Here is a 12,963-nt window from a genome sequence, read left to right on the forward strand (position 1 = left end):
CCGCAACTACCGTCCCGACCTGGTACAGGAGCAAATAACTAGAGCCACTTCCTCATCCCCTCAAACCCAGAACCTCCCACAGAAGAACCCCAAAAGTGCCCCACTTGTGACAGGATACTTTCTGGGACTGGATCAGACTCTGAATGTGGCTCTCCAGCAGGGATACGACTTCCTCAAATCCTGCACTGAAATGAGATCCATCCTTCATGAAATCCTCCCCACTCCACCAAGAGTGTCTTTCCGCCGTCCACCTAACCTTCGTAACCTCTTGGTTCATCCCTATGAAATCCCCAAACCACCTTCCCTACCCTATGGCTCCTACCCTTGTAACTGCCCCAGAAGTAAAACCTGTCCCATGCACCCACCCGCCACCCCCTACTCCAGTCCTGTAACCCGAAAGGTGTACACGATCAAAGGCAGAGCCACGTGTGACAGCACCCACGTGATTTACTAACTGACATGCCTACATTGTGAAGCCTTCTGTGTGGTAATGACCAGCAACAAACTGTCCATTCATATGAACGGACACAGGCAGATAGTGTTTGTTGGTAATGAGGATCACCCTGTGGCCAAACATGCCTTGGAGCACGGCCAGCACACCTTGGCACAGTGTTACACCGTCCAGGTTATCTGGATACTTCCCACTGACACCAACCTATCAGAACTCCGGAGATGGAAACTTGCCCTTCAGTATATCCTCTCTTCTCGTTACCCACCAGGCCTCAACCTCCGCTAATTTCAAGTTGCCACCTCTCATATATCACCTGTCATTCAACATCTTTGCCTCTGTACTTCCGCCTCGACTGACATCTCTGCCCAGCCTCTTTGAATTTACATATGTCTGCCTGTGTCTGTATATGTGCGGATGGATATGTGTGTGTGTGCGAGTGTATACCTGTCCTTTTCTCCCCCTAAATTAAGTCTTTCCGCTCCCAGGATTGGAATGACTCCTTACCCTCTCCCTTAAAACCCACATCCTTCCCTCTTTCCTGATGAAGCAACCTTGGGTTGCGAAAGCTTGAAATTTGTGTGTGTGTTTGTGTGTTTTTTATGGTGTCTATCTACCAGCGCTTTCTCGTTTGGTAAGTCACAGCATCTTTGTTATATATATATATATATATATATATATATATATATATATATATATATATATATATATACAGGGTGAGTCACCTAACGTTACCGCTGCATATATTTCGTAAACCACATCAAATACTGACGAACCGATTCCACAGACCGAACGTGAGGAGAGGGGCTAGTGTAATTGTTTAATACAAACCAGACAATAATTCACGGAAGTATGTTTTTTAACACAAACCTACGTTTTTTTAAAATGGAACCACGTTAGTTTTGTTAGCACATCTGAACATATAAACAAATACGTAATGAGGGCCGTTTGTTGCATTGTAAAATGTTAATTACATCCGGAGATATTGTAACCTAAAGTTGACGCTTGAAACCTCCGACGTTCAGTTGCGTGTTGTAAGAAACAGCTGCAACATACATCGCGTTTCTACAGAATGATCTGCCAACGTTGCTCGAAAATGTCCCACTGAAAACGCGTCGACGTATGTGGTATCAGCATGATGGTGCACCTGCACATTCTGCAATTAACACTAGGCTGATTCTTGACAGGATGTTCGACGGGCTTTTCATAGGACGTGGAGGACGCATAAATTGGCCAGCCCGTTCTCCTGATCTTACACCTCTGGACTTCTTTCTGTGGGGTACGTTAAAGGGGAATGTGTACCATGATGTGCCTACAACCCCAGAGGATATGAAAGAACGTATTGCGGCAGCCTGCTGCGACATTACATCAGATGTACTGCGGCGTGTACGACATTCATTACGCCAGAGATTGCAATTGTGTGCAGCAAATGATGCAGCAATTGAACATCTATTGGCCTGACATGTCGGGACACACTCTATTCCACTCCGTAATTGAAAACGGAAACCACGTGTGTACGTGTACCTCACCCCTCATGGAAATATACATGTGCATCAATGAAAAAACCAATAAAAAGGTAGCATGTGGACGTAATGTGCTGTTCCAGTCTCTTCTGTACCTAAGGTCCATCACCGTTCCCTTTGGATCCCTACGTAATTCGGTGCTCTCCGATACACACGATCGAGCAGCGGAGGAGTGGTACTCAAGCGTCAACTTTAGGTTACAATATCTCCGGATCTAATTAACATTTTACAATGCAACAAACGGCACTGATTACGTATTTGTTTATATGTTCAGATGTGCTAACAAAACTAACGGGGTTCCATTTTAAAAAAACGTAGGTTTGTGTTAGAAAACATACTTCCGTGCATTTTTTTTATGGTTTGTATTAACCAATTACACTAGCCCCTCTCCTCACGTTCGGTCTGTGGAATCGATTCGTCAGTATTTGATGTGGTTTACGAAATATATCCAGCGGTAATGTTAGATGACTCACCCTATATATATATACAGGGTGATTCAAAAAGAATACCGCAAATTTAGGAATTTAAAACTCTGCAACGACAAAAGGCAGAGCTAAGCACTATCTGTCGGCGAATTAAGGGAGCTATAAAGTTTCATTTAGTTGTACATTTGTTCGCTTGAGGCGCTGTTGACTAGGCGTCAGCGTCAGTTATTGCTAAGATGGCGACCGCTCAACAGAATGCTTTTTGTGTTATTGAGTACGGCAGAAGTGAATCGACGACAGTTGTTCAGCGTGCATTTCGAACGAAGTATGGTGTTAAACCTCCTGATAGGTGGTGTATTAAACGTTGGTATAAACAGTTTACAGAGAATGGGTGTTTGTGCAAAGGGAAAAGTTCTGGACGGCCGAGAACGAGTGATGAAAATGTAGCACGCATCCAGCGAGCATTTGTTCGCAGCCCAGGAAAATCGACTCACAGAGCTAGCAGAGAGCTGCAAATTCCACAATCAACTACCTGAACGTCAACTACCCGAGGCGATGGATCGGCCGCCAGGCAGCCCGTGACAGAGCACTTCATCACTGGCCTCCAAGAAGCACTGATCTTACCCCCTGCGATTTTTTCTTATGGGGGTATGTTAAGGATATGGTGTTTCGGCCACCTCTCCCAGCCACAATTGATGATTTGAAACGAGAAATAACAGCAGCTATCCAAACTGTTACGCCTGATATGCTACAGAGAGTGTGGAACGAGTTGGAGTATCGGTTTGATATTGCTCGAGTGTCTGGAGGGGGCCATATTGAACATCTCTGAACTTGTTTTTGAGTGAAAAAAAACCTTTTTAAATACTCTTTGTAATTATGTATAACAGAAGGTTATATTATGTTTTTTTTTCATTAAATACACATTTTTAAAGTTGTGGTATTCTTTTTAAATCACCCTGTATATATATATATATATATAGGGTGAGTCACTAACTGCCGCCACCAAGAATGACTGAAAGTATGATAGGAGGTGGAAAGTTTGTGGCACTAAAGTTGCATGGGACAACGGGGGCCATAATATGACGTTGGTCTTTGTTGCTAGGTGGCGTCGCTTCAGAGACATGTAGGTCAACTTTATCTTTTTAAATGGGATGCTATAGTTTGGTACTTATTTTCCGATAGCGCCTATCGAGATGAATCCATCGTTGTGTAACAGTAACGTCTTTGGAGGTCACAAAGGTGGCATGAACGTCCCATTTACAGAAGGTGTTCGAAGTGATGACCATCGGTATCAATTCAGTGCTGCAATCTTCTTATCATGGATTGAGTGGTATTCCTTATCACTTCGGTAACCGACCAGCAAAAGCGCGTTCTAGGAGGTGTCGAGGAAGAGCAAGACAAGTGGCCCTGCCATGTGGTACATCTCCAAGATCAGCATGTTGGATACTTCACGAGAAACTCATGTAGCTGTGTGGTCTATAACGTATGTGAGGCCTTACGTATGCCGATCACCAACCACGGGAGAACCTATGCCGATCGTTTGTGTCACGACATGTCAAACCTTTGCATGTCTCACGCCCGGGTTCCCGGGTTCGATTCCCGGCGGGGTCAGGGATTTTCTCTGCCTCGTGATGGCTGGGTGTTGTGTGCTGTCCTTAGGTTAGTTAGGTTTAAGTAGTTATAAGTTCTAGGGGACTGATGACCATAGCTGTTAAGTCCCATAGTGCTCAGAGCGATTTGCACTTTGCATGTCTCTTCAGTTTTGTTTACAGACGAGGCAACGTTTGGAAAATAAGCAATAACAAATTTCTGCAACTAGTACAAATGGGCCTATCGAAGTTCTCATGCTACAGTACAGGCTAGACATCGGCATCAGTTTAACATTAATGTGAAGGATGGAATTACAGGTGACTGTCTGGCAGGGCCACACGTTCTCTCGACGCCTAACAGATGCAGCGGAGAGGGACTTTATTCAGAACACTCTCCAAGGTTTACATCTGCAAATAAGAAAAAAAAAAAATGTGGTTTACACATTACGGAGCATATGTCTGTCTCAGTGTACGAGGTTCACTGGCTAACATGGCAGATGGATAGGTAGAGGAGAACCACTTCCGTGGGGCCTACACTTTCCTCCGAAATAAGTTCTTTAGACTATTGTCTCTGGGGGCACTCTGAATAATTGGTCTATACAGCAGACCACCTGGATGCAGACGCCTTCATCCACGTGTCATGGAAGTCTGCGAAACCATTCGATATCGCCAGGGAGTGTTTGAAAGGATGTGACAGTCCATGATTCGACGAGTACATGCAAGTTTATAAGCAAGAGAAGGGCATGTGGAGAATTTTTTATGATTTTATGTGATGATGAGCTCCAATCACCTAAATTGTAAGCTTCCATTAATCGAAAATGCAGAGTGAAAATCTCATTCTGGAAACTTCCCCCAGGCTGTGGCTAAGCCATGTCTCCGCAATATCCTTTCTTTCAGGAGTGCTAGTTCTGCAAGGTTCGCAGGAGAGCTTCTGTAAAGTTTGGAAGGTAGGAGACGAGGTACTGGCAGAAGTAAAGCTGTGAGTACCGGGCGTGAGTCGTGCTTCGGTAGCTGAGATGGTAGAGCACTTGCCCGCGAAAGGCAAAGGTCCCGAGTTCGAGTCTCGGTCGGGCACACAGTTTTAATCTGCCAGGAAATTTCATATCAGCGCACACTCTGCTGCAGAGTGAAAATCTCATTCTGGAAACTTACATTAATCACTCTAAAACGAAGGATTTACGGACATGTGTTTATATGAACTTCGTTTCTTATTTTTGTACAAGGAACCTGCCCCCAAAGTTCGTAAAAGTATTTTATAGGTCGATAGCGGCATATTGAAACAGTTAGTATGGATCAGGACAATTCACAGTTCATACAGAGCTTCTTAAAGGGTCTCTTAATGAAAAGCAAAGAAAAGTTATTTTCAGAAATGAAAAATAGTGGAATTCAAATTGTACTTAAGTGACAAACCCAAAAATGTGGCAGTAAAGCAAAACACTCAGTATATCATCTCTACCTTAATTTTTCCTAGTGCGGTGTTCCGTGCCATTTCTCAGGGGCATAATATCCCTTGATTGTGATACAGTAACAACATTCTGCGAGACAAAACTGATTTTACTTTGTCCGACAATCCTTTTATGATATTGTATACTCGTAAAAATTACGTTTAATAATTCTCGCCGGATAGCCTGCGTGTTTTATTACTCACGTGAGGAGGCGAATTGCCTCTTTCGGCGTCCACGTGGAGTCCATGACGACGAGAAGGTGAACGTAGGGAGGGTTCCAGAGTTCTCCAGCGCAAGATGGGTCCTTCGCCAGGACATCACCTGTAACATTGAGGATATTCCTGTGAGGGAATGTAGTGAGCATCTTCCCCTCGGATCTTTCTGTGAAGCGCCTTGTAATTTTACTCCCAAATTCACATAGCAAACGCCTGACACTGATACATCTTCTCAGGCTGTAGAGACATCTAAATACTTTTTTACAGATGCTATGTCTTTACTTTTGATACTGTAAACCTCTTCAGGCTCTTAAAACTGTTCAAAAATACGAGGGCTATTCATTTCGTAAGATCCTATCGGTCGCAAAATGGAAATCACAGTGAAAATCCGATAAAACTTTGGATAGATATTTTGGGCAGTGTTGCTAGAGTTGTGGTTCATGGTGTGGGTTCCTAGTGGTTCATGGTGTGGGTTCCTGTAGTCATGTCCTAGTTCATGAACCGCGGGCAACGTATGAGTGGCCAAGTAAGTGGTCCCGACAGTCGGGATACCACTTACTTTGGAATAAGGCTGGGCATCTCGGACATATTCTGAGTCGTGGTCACCTTTGTGCTCATACGGCAAAGACTACCAAATCCACCGGTTAGTCCCTCCGCCGTTAGGGGTAAAACCCAATGGGACTCGGGGCAAGTAAGGCTAGCAACCTGCTTCCCTGGTACTTTAAATATGATGCTGGCAATAATCAGAGCAAAATGCCTCGGACCTTTGGAGGTGACGGAGTCCCACCTCTAACTGACAAACCAGGGACTCCTAAGATACGACTTGGCAAAACAAATGGTAATAAGATTGGGAGCTATTAATATCAATGGGGGCTACTCTGGGAAGAAGGTAGAGCTGGCAGAGGCTGCAAGTAAGATGGGGCTGGACGTTTTAGCTGTTAGTGACATTCGGGTAAGGGGTGAGAAAGAAGAGGAAGTGGGAGAATACAAGGTCTACCTGTCAGGAGTCAAAGCAACAATAGCGCAATGGGGTGTAGGGCTTTACATCAGGAAAGAAATGGAACCCAGAGTAGTTGCAATAAGGTATGTAAACGAACGACTGATGTGGATAGATTTGACAGTGTCTAGCAAGAAAATTAGGATTGTGTCAGTATATTCGCATTGTGAAGGGGAAGATCAAGATAAGTTGGGTAGTTTTTATGAGGCACTCAGTGATGTAGTTGTTAGAGTAAAGGACAAGGACAGAGTTCTGCTCATGGGTGATTTTAACGCCAGGATTAGAAATCGAACAGAAGGGTATGAAAAGGTTATGGGTAAATTTGGAGAGGATATGGAGGCCAACAGGAACGGGAAACAACTCTTGGATTTTTGTGCCTTTATGGGCTTAGTAATCACAAACTCCTTTTTTAAACATAAGAACATTCACCGGTATACTTGGGAAGGTAGGGGAACCAGATCTGTCATTGACTATATAATAACAGATCAGGATTTCAGGAAGGCTGTGAAGGACACACGTGTATTCAGGGGATTCTTTGATGACACTGATCATTATTTAATCTGCAGCGAAATTGGGATTGTGAGGCCGAAAGTGCAGGAGGTCAGGTCCATATGTAGGAGGATAAGAGTAGAGAAACTTCAGGATAAGGAAATCAGGTACAAGTACATAACAGCGACCTCAGAAAGGTACCAATTAGTTGAATGTAGTCAATTACAGTCATTGGAAAAGGAATGGACAAGGTACAGGGACACAGTACTAGAAGTGGCTAAAGAATGTCTTGGAACAGTAGTGTGTAAAAGTAGGATGAAGCAAACAGCTTGGTGGAATGATACAGTCAAGGCAGCCTGTAAAAGGAAAAAGAAGGCGTATCAAAAATGGCTACATACCCAGAACCCAGGTAGACAGAGAAAGTTATGTTGAAGAAAGAAACAAAGCCAAACAGATAATTGCAGCATCCAAGAAGAAATCGTGGGAAGACTTTGGAAACAGGTTGGAGACTATGGGTCAAGCTGCTGGAAAACCATTCTGGAGTGTAATTAGCAGTCTTCGAAAGGGAGGTACGAAGGAAATGACAAGTATTTTGGACAGGTCAGGAAAACTGCTGGTGAATCCTGAGGATGCCATGGGCAGATGGAGGGAATATTTTGAAGAGTTGCTCAATGTAGGTGAAAATGCGATCAGTAATGTTTCAGATTTCGAGGTAGAATGGGATAGGAATGATGATGGAAATAGGATCACATTTGAGGAAGTGGAGAAAATGGTCAATAGATTGCAGTGCAATAAATCGGCTGGGGTGGATGAAATTAAGTCTGAACTCATCAAATACAGTGGAATGTCAGGTCTTAAATGGCTACACAGGATAACTGAAATGGCCTGGGAGTTGGGACAGGTTCCATCAGACTGGACAAAAGCAGTAATCACACCAATCTTTAAACATGGAAACAGAGAAGATTGTAACAACTACAGAGGTATCTCTTTAATCAGCGTTGTGGGTAAAATCTTCTCAGGTATTGTTGAAAGGAAAGTGCGAGTATTAGTTGAGGACCAATTGGATGAAAATCAGTGTGGGTTTAGGCCTCTTAGAGGTTATCAGGACCAGATCTTTAGCTTACGGCAAATAATGGAGAAGTGTTACGAGTGGAACAGGGAATTGTATCTATGCTTTATAGATCTAGAAAAGGCATATGACCGGGTTCCTAGGAGGAAGTTATTGTCTGTTCTACAAGATTATGGAATAGGAGGCAAACTTTTGCAAGCAATTAAAGGTCTTTACATGGATAGTCAGGCAGCAGTTAGAGTTGACGGTAAATTGAGTTCATGGTTCAGAGTAGTTTCAGGGGTAAGACAAGGCTGCAACCTGTCTCCACTGTTGTTCATATTATTTATGGATCATATGTTGAAAACAATAGACTGGCTGGGTGAGATTAAGATATGTGAACACAAAATAAGCAGTCTTGCATATGCGGATGACTTAGTTGTGATGGCAGATTCGATTGAATGTTTGCAAAGTAACATTTCAGAGCTAGATCAGAAATGTAAAGGACTATGGTATGAAGATTAGCATCTCCAAAACGAAAGTAATGTCAGTGGGAAAGAAATATAAACGGATTGAGTGCCAAATAGGAGGAAAAAGTTAGAACGGGTGGACGGTTTCAAGTACTTAGGATGCATATTCTCACAGGATGGCAACATAGTGAAAGAACTGGAAGCGAGGTGGAGCAAAGCTAATGCAATGAGCGCTCAGCTACGATCTACTCTCTTCTGCAAGAAGGAAGTCAGTACCAAGACTAAGTTATCTGTGCACCGTTCAATCTTTCGACCAACTTTGTTGTATGGGAGCGAAAGCTGGGTGGATTCAGGTTACCTTATCAACAAGGTTGAGGTTACGGATATGAAAGTAGCTAGGATGATTGCAGGTACTAGTAGATGGGAACAATGGCAGGAGGGTGTCCACAATGAGGAAATCAAAGAAAAACTGGGAATGAACTCTATAGATGTAGCAGTCACGGCAAACAGGCTTAGATGGTGGGGTCATGTTACACGCGTGGGAGAAGCAAGGTTACCCGAGAGACTCATGGACTCAGCAGTAGAGGGTAGGATGAGTCGGGTAAGACCGAGGAGAAGGTACCTGGATTCGGTTATGAATGATTTTGAAGTAATAGGTATAACATCAGAAGAGGCACCAACGTTAGCACTGAATATGGGATCATGGAGAAACTGTATAAGAGGGGTTATGCTCCAGACTGAACGCTGAAAGGCAGAATCAGTCTTAAATGATGATGATGATGATGAAGATGATGATGATGATGATGATGATGCTAGAGTACCCGTCGGTCTTTTCAGCTCTGAGCTCACAGTGAGCAGGTAAAGATGCCTATGGCAGTAGAATCTACCGCTAAGTGTGAGTGCCTGCTTATGAGATTTCGCTTGACTTCATGTACCCCACATAACGTAACAGTCACGGATCTCCCTCTTCATGACAATTCTCCGCCGCACATTGCGGGGCAATGCGGGGTTTTCGACGAGAAGTATTTGATCACCCACCATACAGCCTGAAACTGGCTCCATCTGTTCACATGAACCGCTGGCTATGAAGACAACATTTTGGCTCAGACAACGAGCTGCAGACCAGCGTAAAGATCGGGCGGAAAGCTTAGATGGCTGCATGTATGACGTACGAGGATGTTGGAACAACGCTACGATAAATGTCGAAGTCGCAGCAGCATATGTACGATAACAGGTGGAAAGAGTAGCTAATCGTTCCAAATAAGAGGTTTTTGATTTTCACTGTGGTTTTCATTTCACGGCCGATCGGACCTTAATAAACAGATGGCCCTCATACTTTGCATCATTTTTATAACTTCCAAAATTTGGTTTTTGGAAGCTCTTTCTCCATGCTCTTTTGTCCACGCAAAGTATTTAGATACAGCTCGAGGACTTTATTTTTCTTTTATTTGGCTTGGGTTTATTGAACCATACTACCAGCACCATGGTACAAATATAAAATGATATCTACAGAGAAATCAGAATATAGTGTCAACAATGATTTTAAATCATCTTGCAAGTACCATACAGGTTCAGTTCTGATAGTTAAGGAAGCCCGGTAGTCACAAAACACATTATACGTCGGTTGGTACTTATGTGCAACACTGCTGTGGAACACTATGCAGTCGAATCTACTATGTCGTTGATAGCACACGTTGTTGACATATCTACCTTAGCTTCGAGCAAATGGACTCGCCTGTCCCACGTCACCAGCGTGCGCACAATCGAGTGAAACACAGTCACTTGTGAGCGAGTAGTCTAACATAACGGTGTCAGTATGTTTTCGAAACAGGAACAACGGAGTTGGATCAAGATTTGTTTTTGGAGCATCACCTGCGACCAGCTTTGCGAAAGAAGCGGCGACACTTCCTGCGCAACCCACCCATCATTTTGCACGACAATGCGCAGGCACATACAGCGCAAGGTGTGGCTGCTCTGTTCGGTAGATGGGACTGGGAAGTACTGTACCATCCACCACACTCCCAGTACTTAAGTCCTTGTGACTTTGATTTGATTCCGAAGATAAAGGAACCACTTCGTGGCATTCGCTTCAGAACTGTTCCAGAGATTCGACAGGCAGTAGACCGCTCCATTCGCACCATCAACAGAACGGACTATGCTAACGGTATACTACGCCTCCACATGGCTGCCAACGGGTTCTACACAACGCTGGTGACTACTTTGAAGGACAGTAACAGGTGCAAACATGTAACTCTTTTGTATCGGTTGTGAATAAATAGTTGCCACTATTTAAGTTCAAAAATGGTTCAAATGGCTCTGAGCACAATGGGACTTGACTTCTGAGGTCACCAGCCCCCTAGAACTTAGAAATATTGAAACCTAACTAACCTAAGGACATCACACACATCCATGCCCGAGGCAGGATTCGAACCTGCGACCGTAGCGGTCGCGCTGTTCCAGGCTGTAGCGCCTTGAACCGCTCTGCCACTCCGGCCAGCCACTATTTAAGTTCCAACCCTCGCAGAAAGGAGACAACCTCGTAGAACACACAAAAAAAAAAAAAAGGGTTCGTATATTCTAGGATTGTCATGAAAAAATAAAATAGGAGCGCTTCTTGAAAAGGAGAACCCTCAGTTGCCCGCATCTCGTGGTCGTGCGGTAGCTTTCTCGCTTCCCACGCCCGGGTTCCCGGGTTCGATTCCCGGCGGGGTCAGGGAATTTCTCTGCCTCGTGATGGCTGGGTGTTGTGAGCTGTCCTTAGGTAAGTTAGGTTTAAGTAGTTCTAAGTTCTAGGGGACTGATGACCATAGATGTTAAGTCCCGTAGTGCTCAGAGCCATTTGAACCATTTTTGAGAACCCTCAGTTTAACGAAGTTCTTCGATAAGCTGTTTTGCTGTGCTTCGAAGAAACTGCACGAAAACAGCAAGTAGTTGAGGTCTTCTTCCTTCTTGATGCGTATACAATATAAGTGGTAAGGAAGTGAACCCTACGTGGTACGCATTCGTACCCAGCTATACTGGTGTGCAGAACTTTAGGACGGAAGTGAATTACCACATGACGTATCATTCCCAAGTAATAAAGCTAGGTGAAACTTGGACCATTCATAGAAAGAACTGCTGTAGCGTATTACAGAAGGTAACTGGAAAAAATAGGCAATGGGACGAACAGTAATGGCACTTGTATTCAAAGACAATAATTACACTGAAGTCACCGCAATTTATGATGGTCCCCTGGACTTTGCAAAAGGCGGGACTTGGTTCCAATTGGATGTGAAATCACGGCGGACGTCAAAGCGTGCTCTGGAAGTGCTCCCGTGCTGGCCACAAGGTTCGTAAGAATTTCTTGTTACGGGCGTTCCATTCCTCGAGGAGCGCGGTTGACGAACTGCCCAGCAATATGTCTACTGAATGCAACCCATATGTGCTTCAAGGCATTTAAGTAGGGGGAACGGACAGGCTAGTCACATCGCCGAATATCCTCTCGTTACAAGAGCTGCTTCACTTGCGTAGTTCGGTAAGATTGCGCATTGTCGTCCACAAAAACGGAGTTAAAGGCGAACACCCGTTTCAAAAGACGGACGTTGAGAAGGAGTACCATGTCAAAATTAGAGATGGGGGATCCGCTCTTGAACTGATTCATAGAGTTGAATCTTTCAAAGGAGTGAACAATCAGTGATTCAGAAAAAAAGAATGGTAGCTCCAAACGTTTCCCACGGCAGAGAGAGAGAGAGAGAGAGAGAGAGACGGAGCATATCAGCAGCGCCTCTGCTGGTCACAGCACAGTGCACACCACACAACACAGCCAGCGCCGGCCTCTGCCCTGCTTCTACCTTGGCTGCCTGCATTGTGCAGTGCCCCATTGGATTTTGTGTTTCACATATGCCGTGCCGTCTCTGTGCGCCGTCTGCCGCGTGCAGTGTCTGGCGCAGCTTAACTTCGCATCGCACTCTGTCGACGATCGTTTCAGTCGCACGTCCTGCCCTCTGGGCAGTTGATGCGAGCAACAGGACAGAGAGCCACCTAGCGGATAACATAGGAACTACTTGCAACAACCTGCTCGCAAGGGAACGGACGATTTGTCTCAGAGCGGGTGAGTTCACCGCTCCCCCCACCCTCGGAACTCGCCCGCTCAATGCTCACCCCACTGTTCTCGACTCTAGCCAGAGCGTTGAGCAAAGCAACTCAGGTGTCACTCTGGTCTCTGCGGTCTTAGCTCATGCAGTAATACAGCTCGCGGCTCGACCTGCTCGACTGAGTGCCTCTGCATCGGAGTTCGTCCCCACTGGATATTGTTCTTCGTAGTAATACCGCTAT

The 12,963-nt window shown here is 44.7% G+C and overlaps 1 protein-coding gene across 1 annotated transcript in view; it reads right to left on the bottom strand.

Annotated features, from left to right (window-relative positions):
• Positions 1–12,963, bottom strand: part of LOC126150768 (uncharacterized) — a 204,676-nt gene that overhangs the window by 39,205 nt on the left and 152,508 nt on the right. Inside the window, exon 5 of the mRNA XM_049915897.1 lies at positions 5,634–5,751. Within this exon, the coding sequence (XP_049771854.1) occupies positions 5,634–5,751 (118 nt within the window). The remainder of the gene's footprint in view (positions 1–5,633; positions 5,752–12,963) is intronic.

The sequence above is a fragment of the Schistocerca cancellata genome, chromosome 2, assembly GCF_023864275.1.
Source record: "Schistocerca cancellata isolate TAMUIC-IGC-003103 chromosome 2, iqSchCanc2.1, whole genome shotgun sequence".
NCBI lineage: Eukaryota > Metazoa > Arthropoda > Insecta > Orthoptera > Acrididae > Schistocerca > Schistocerca cancellata.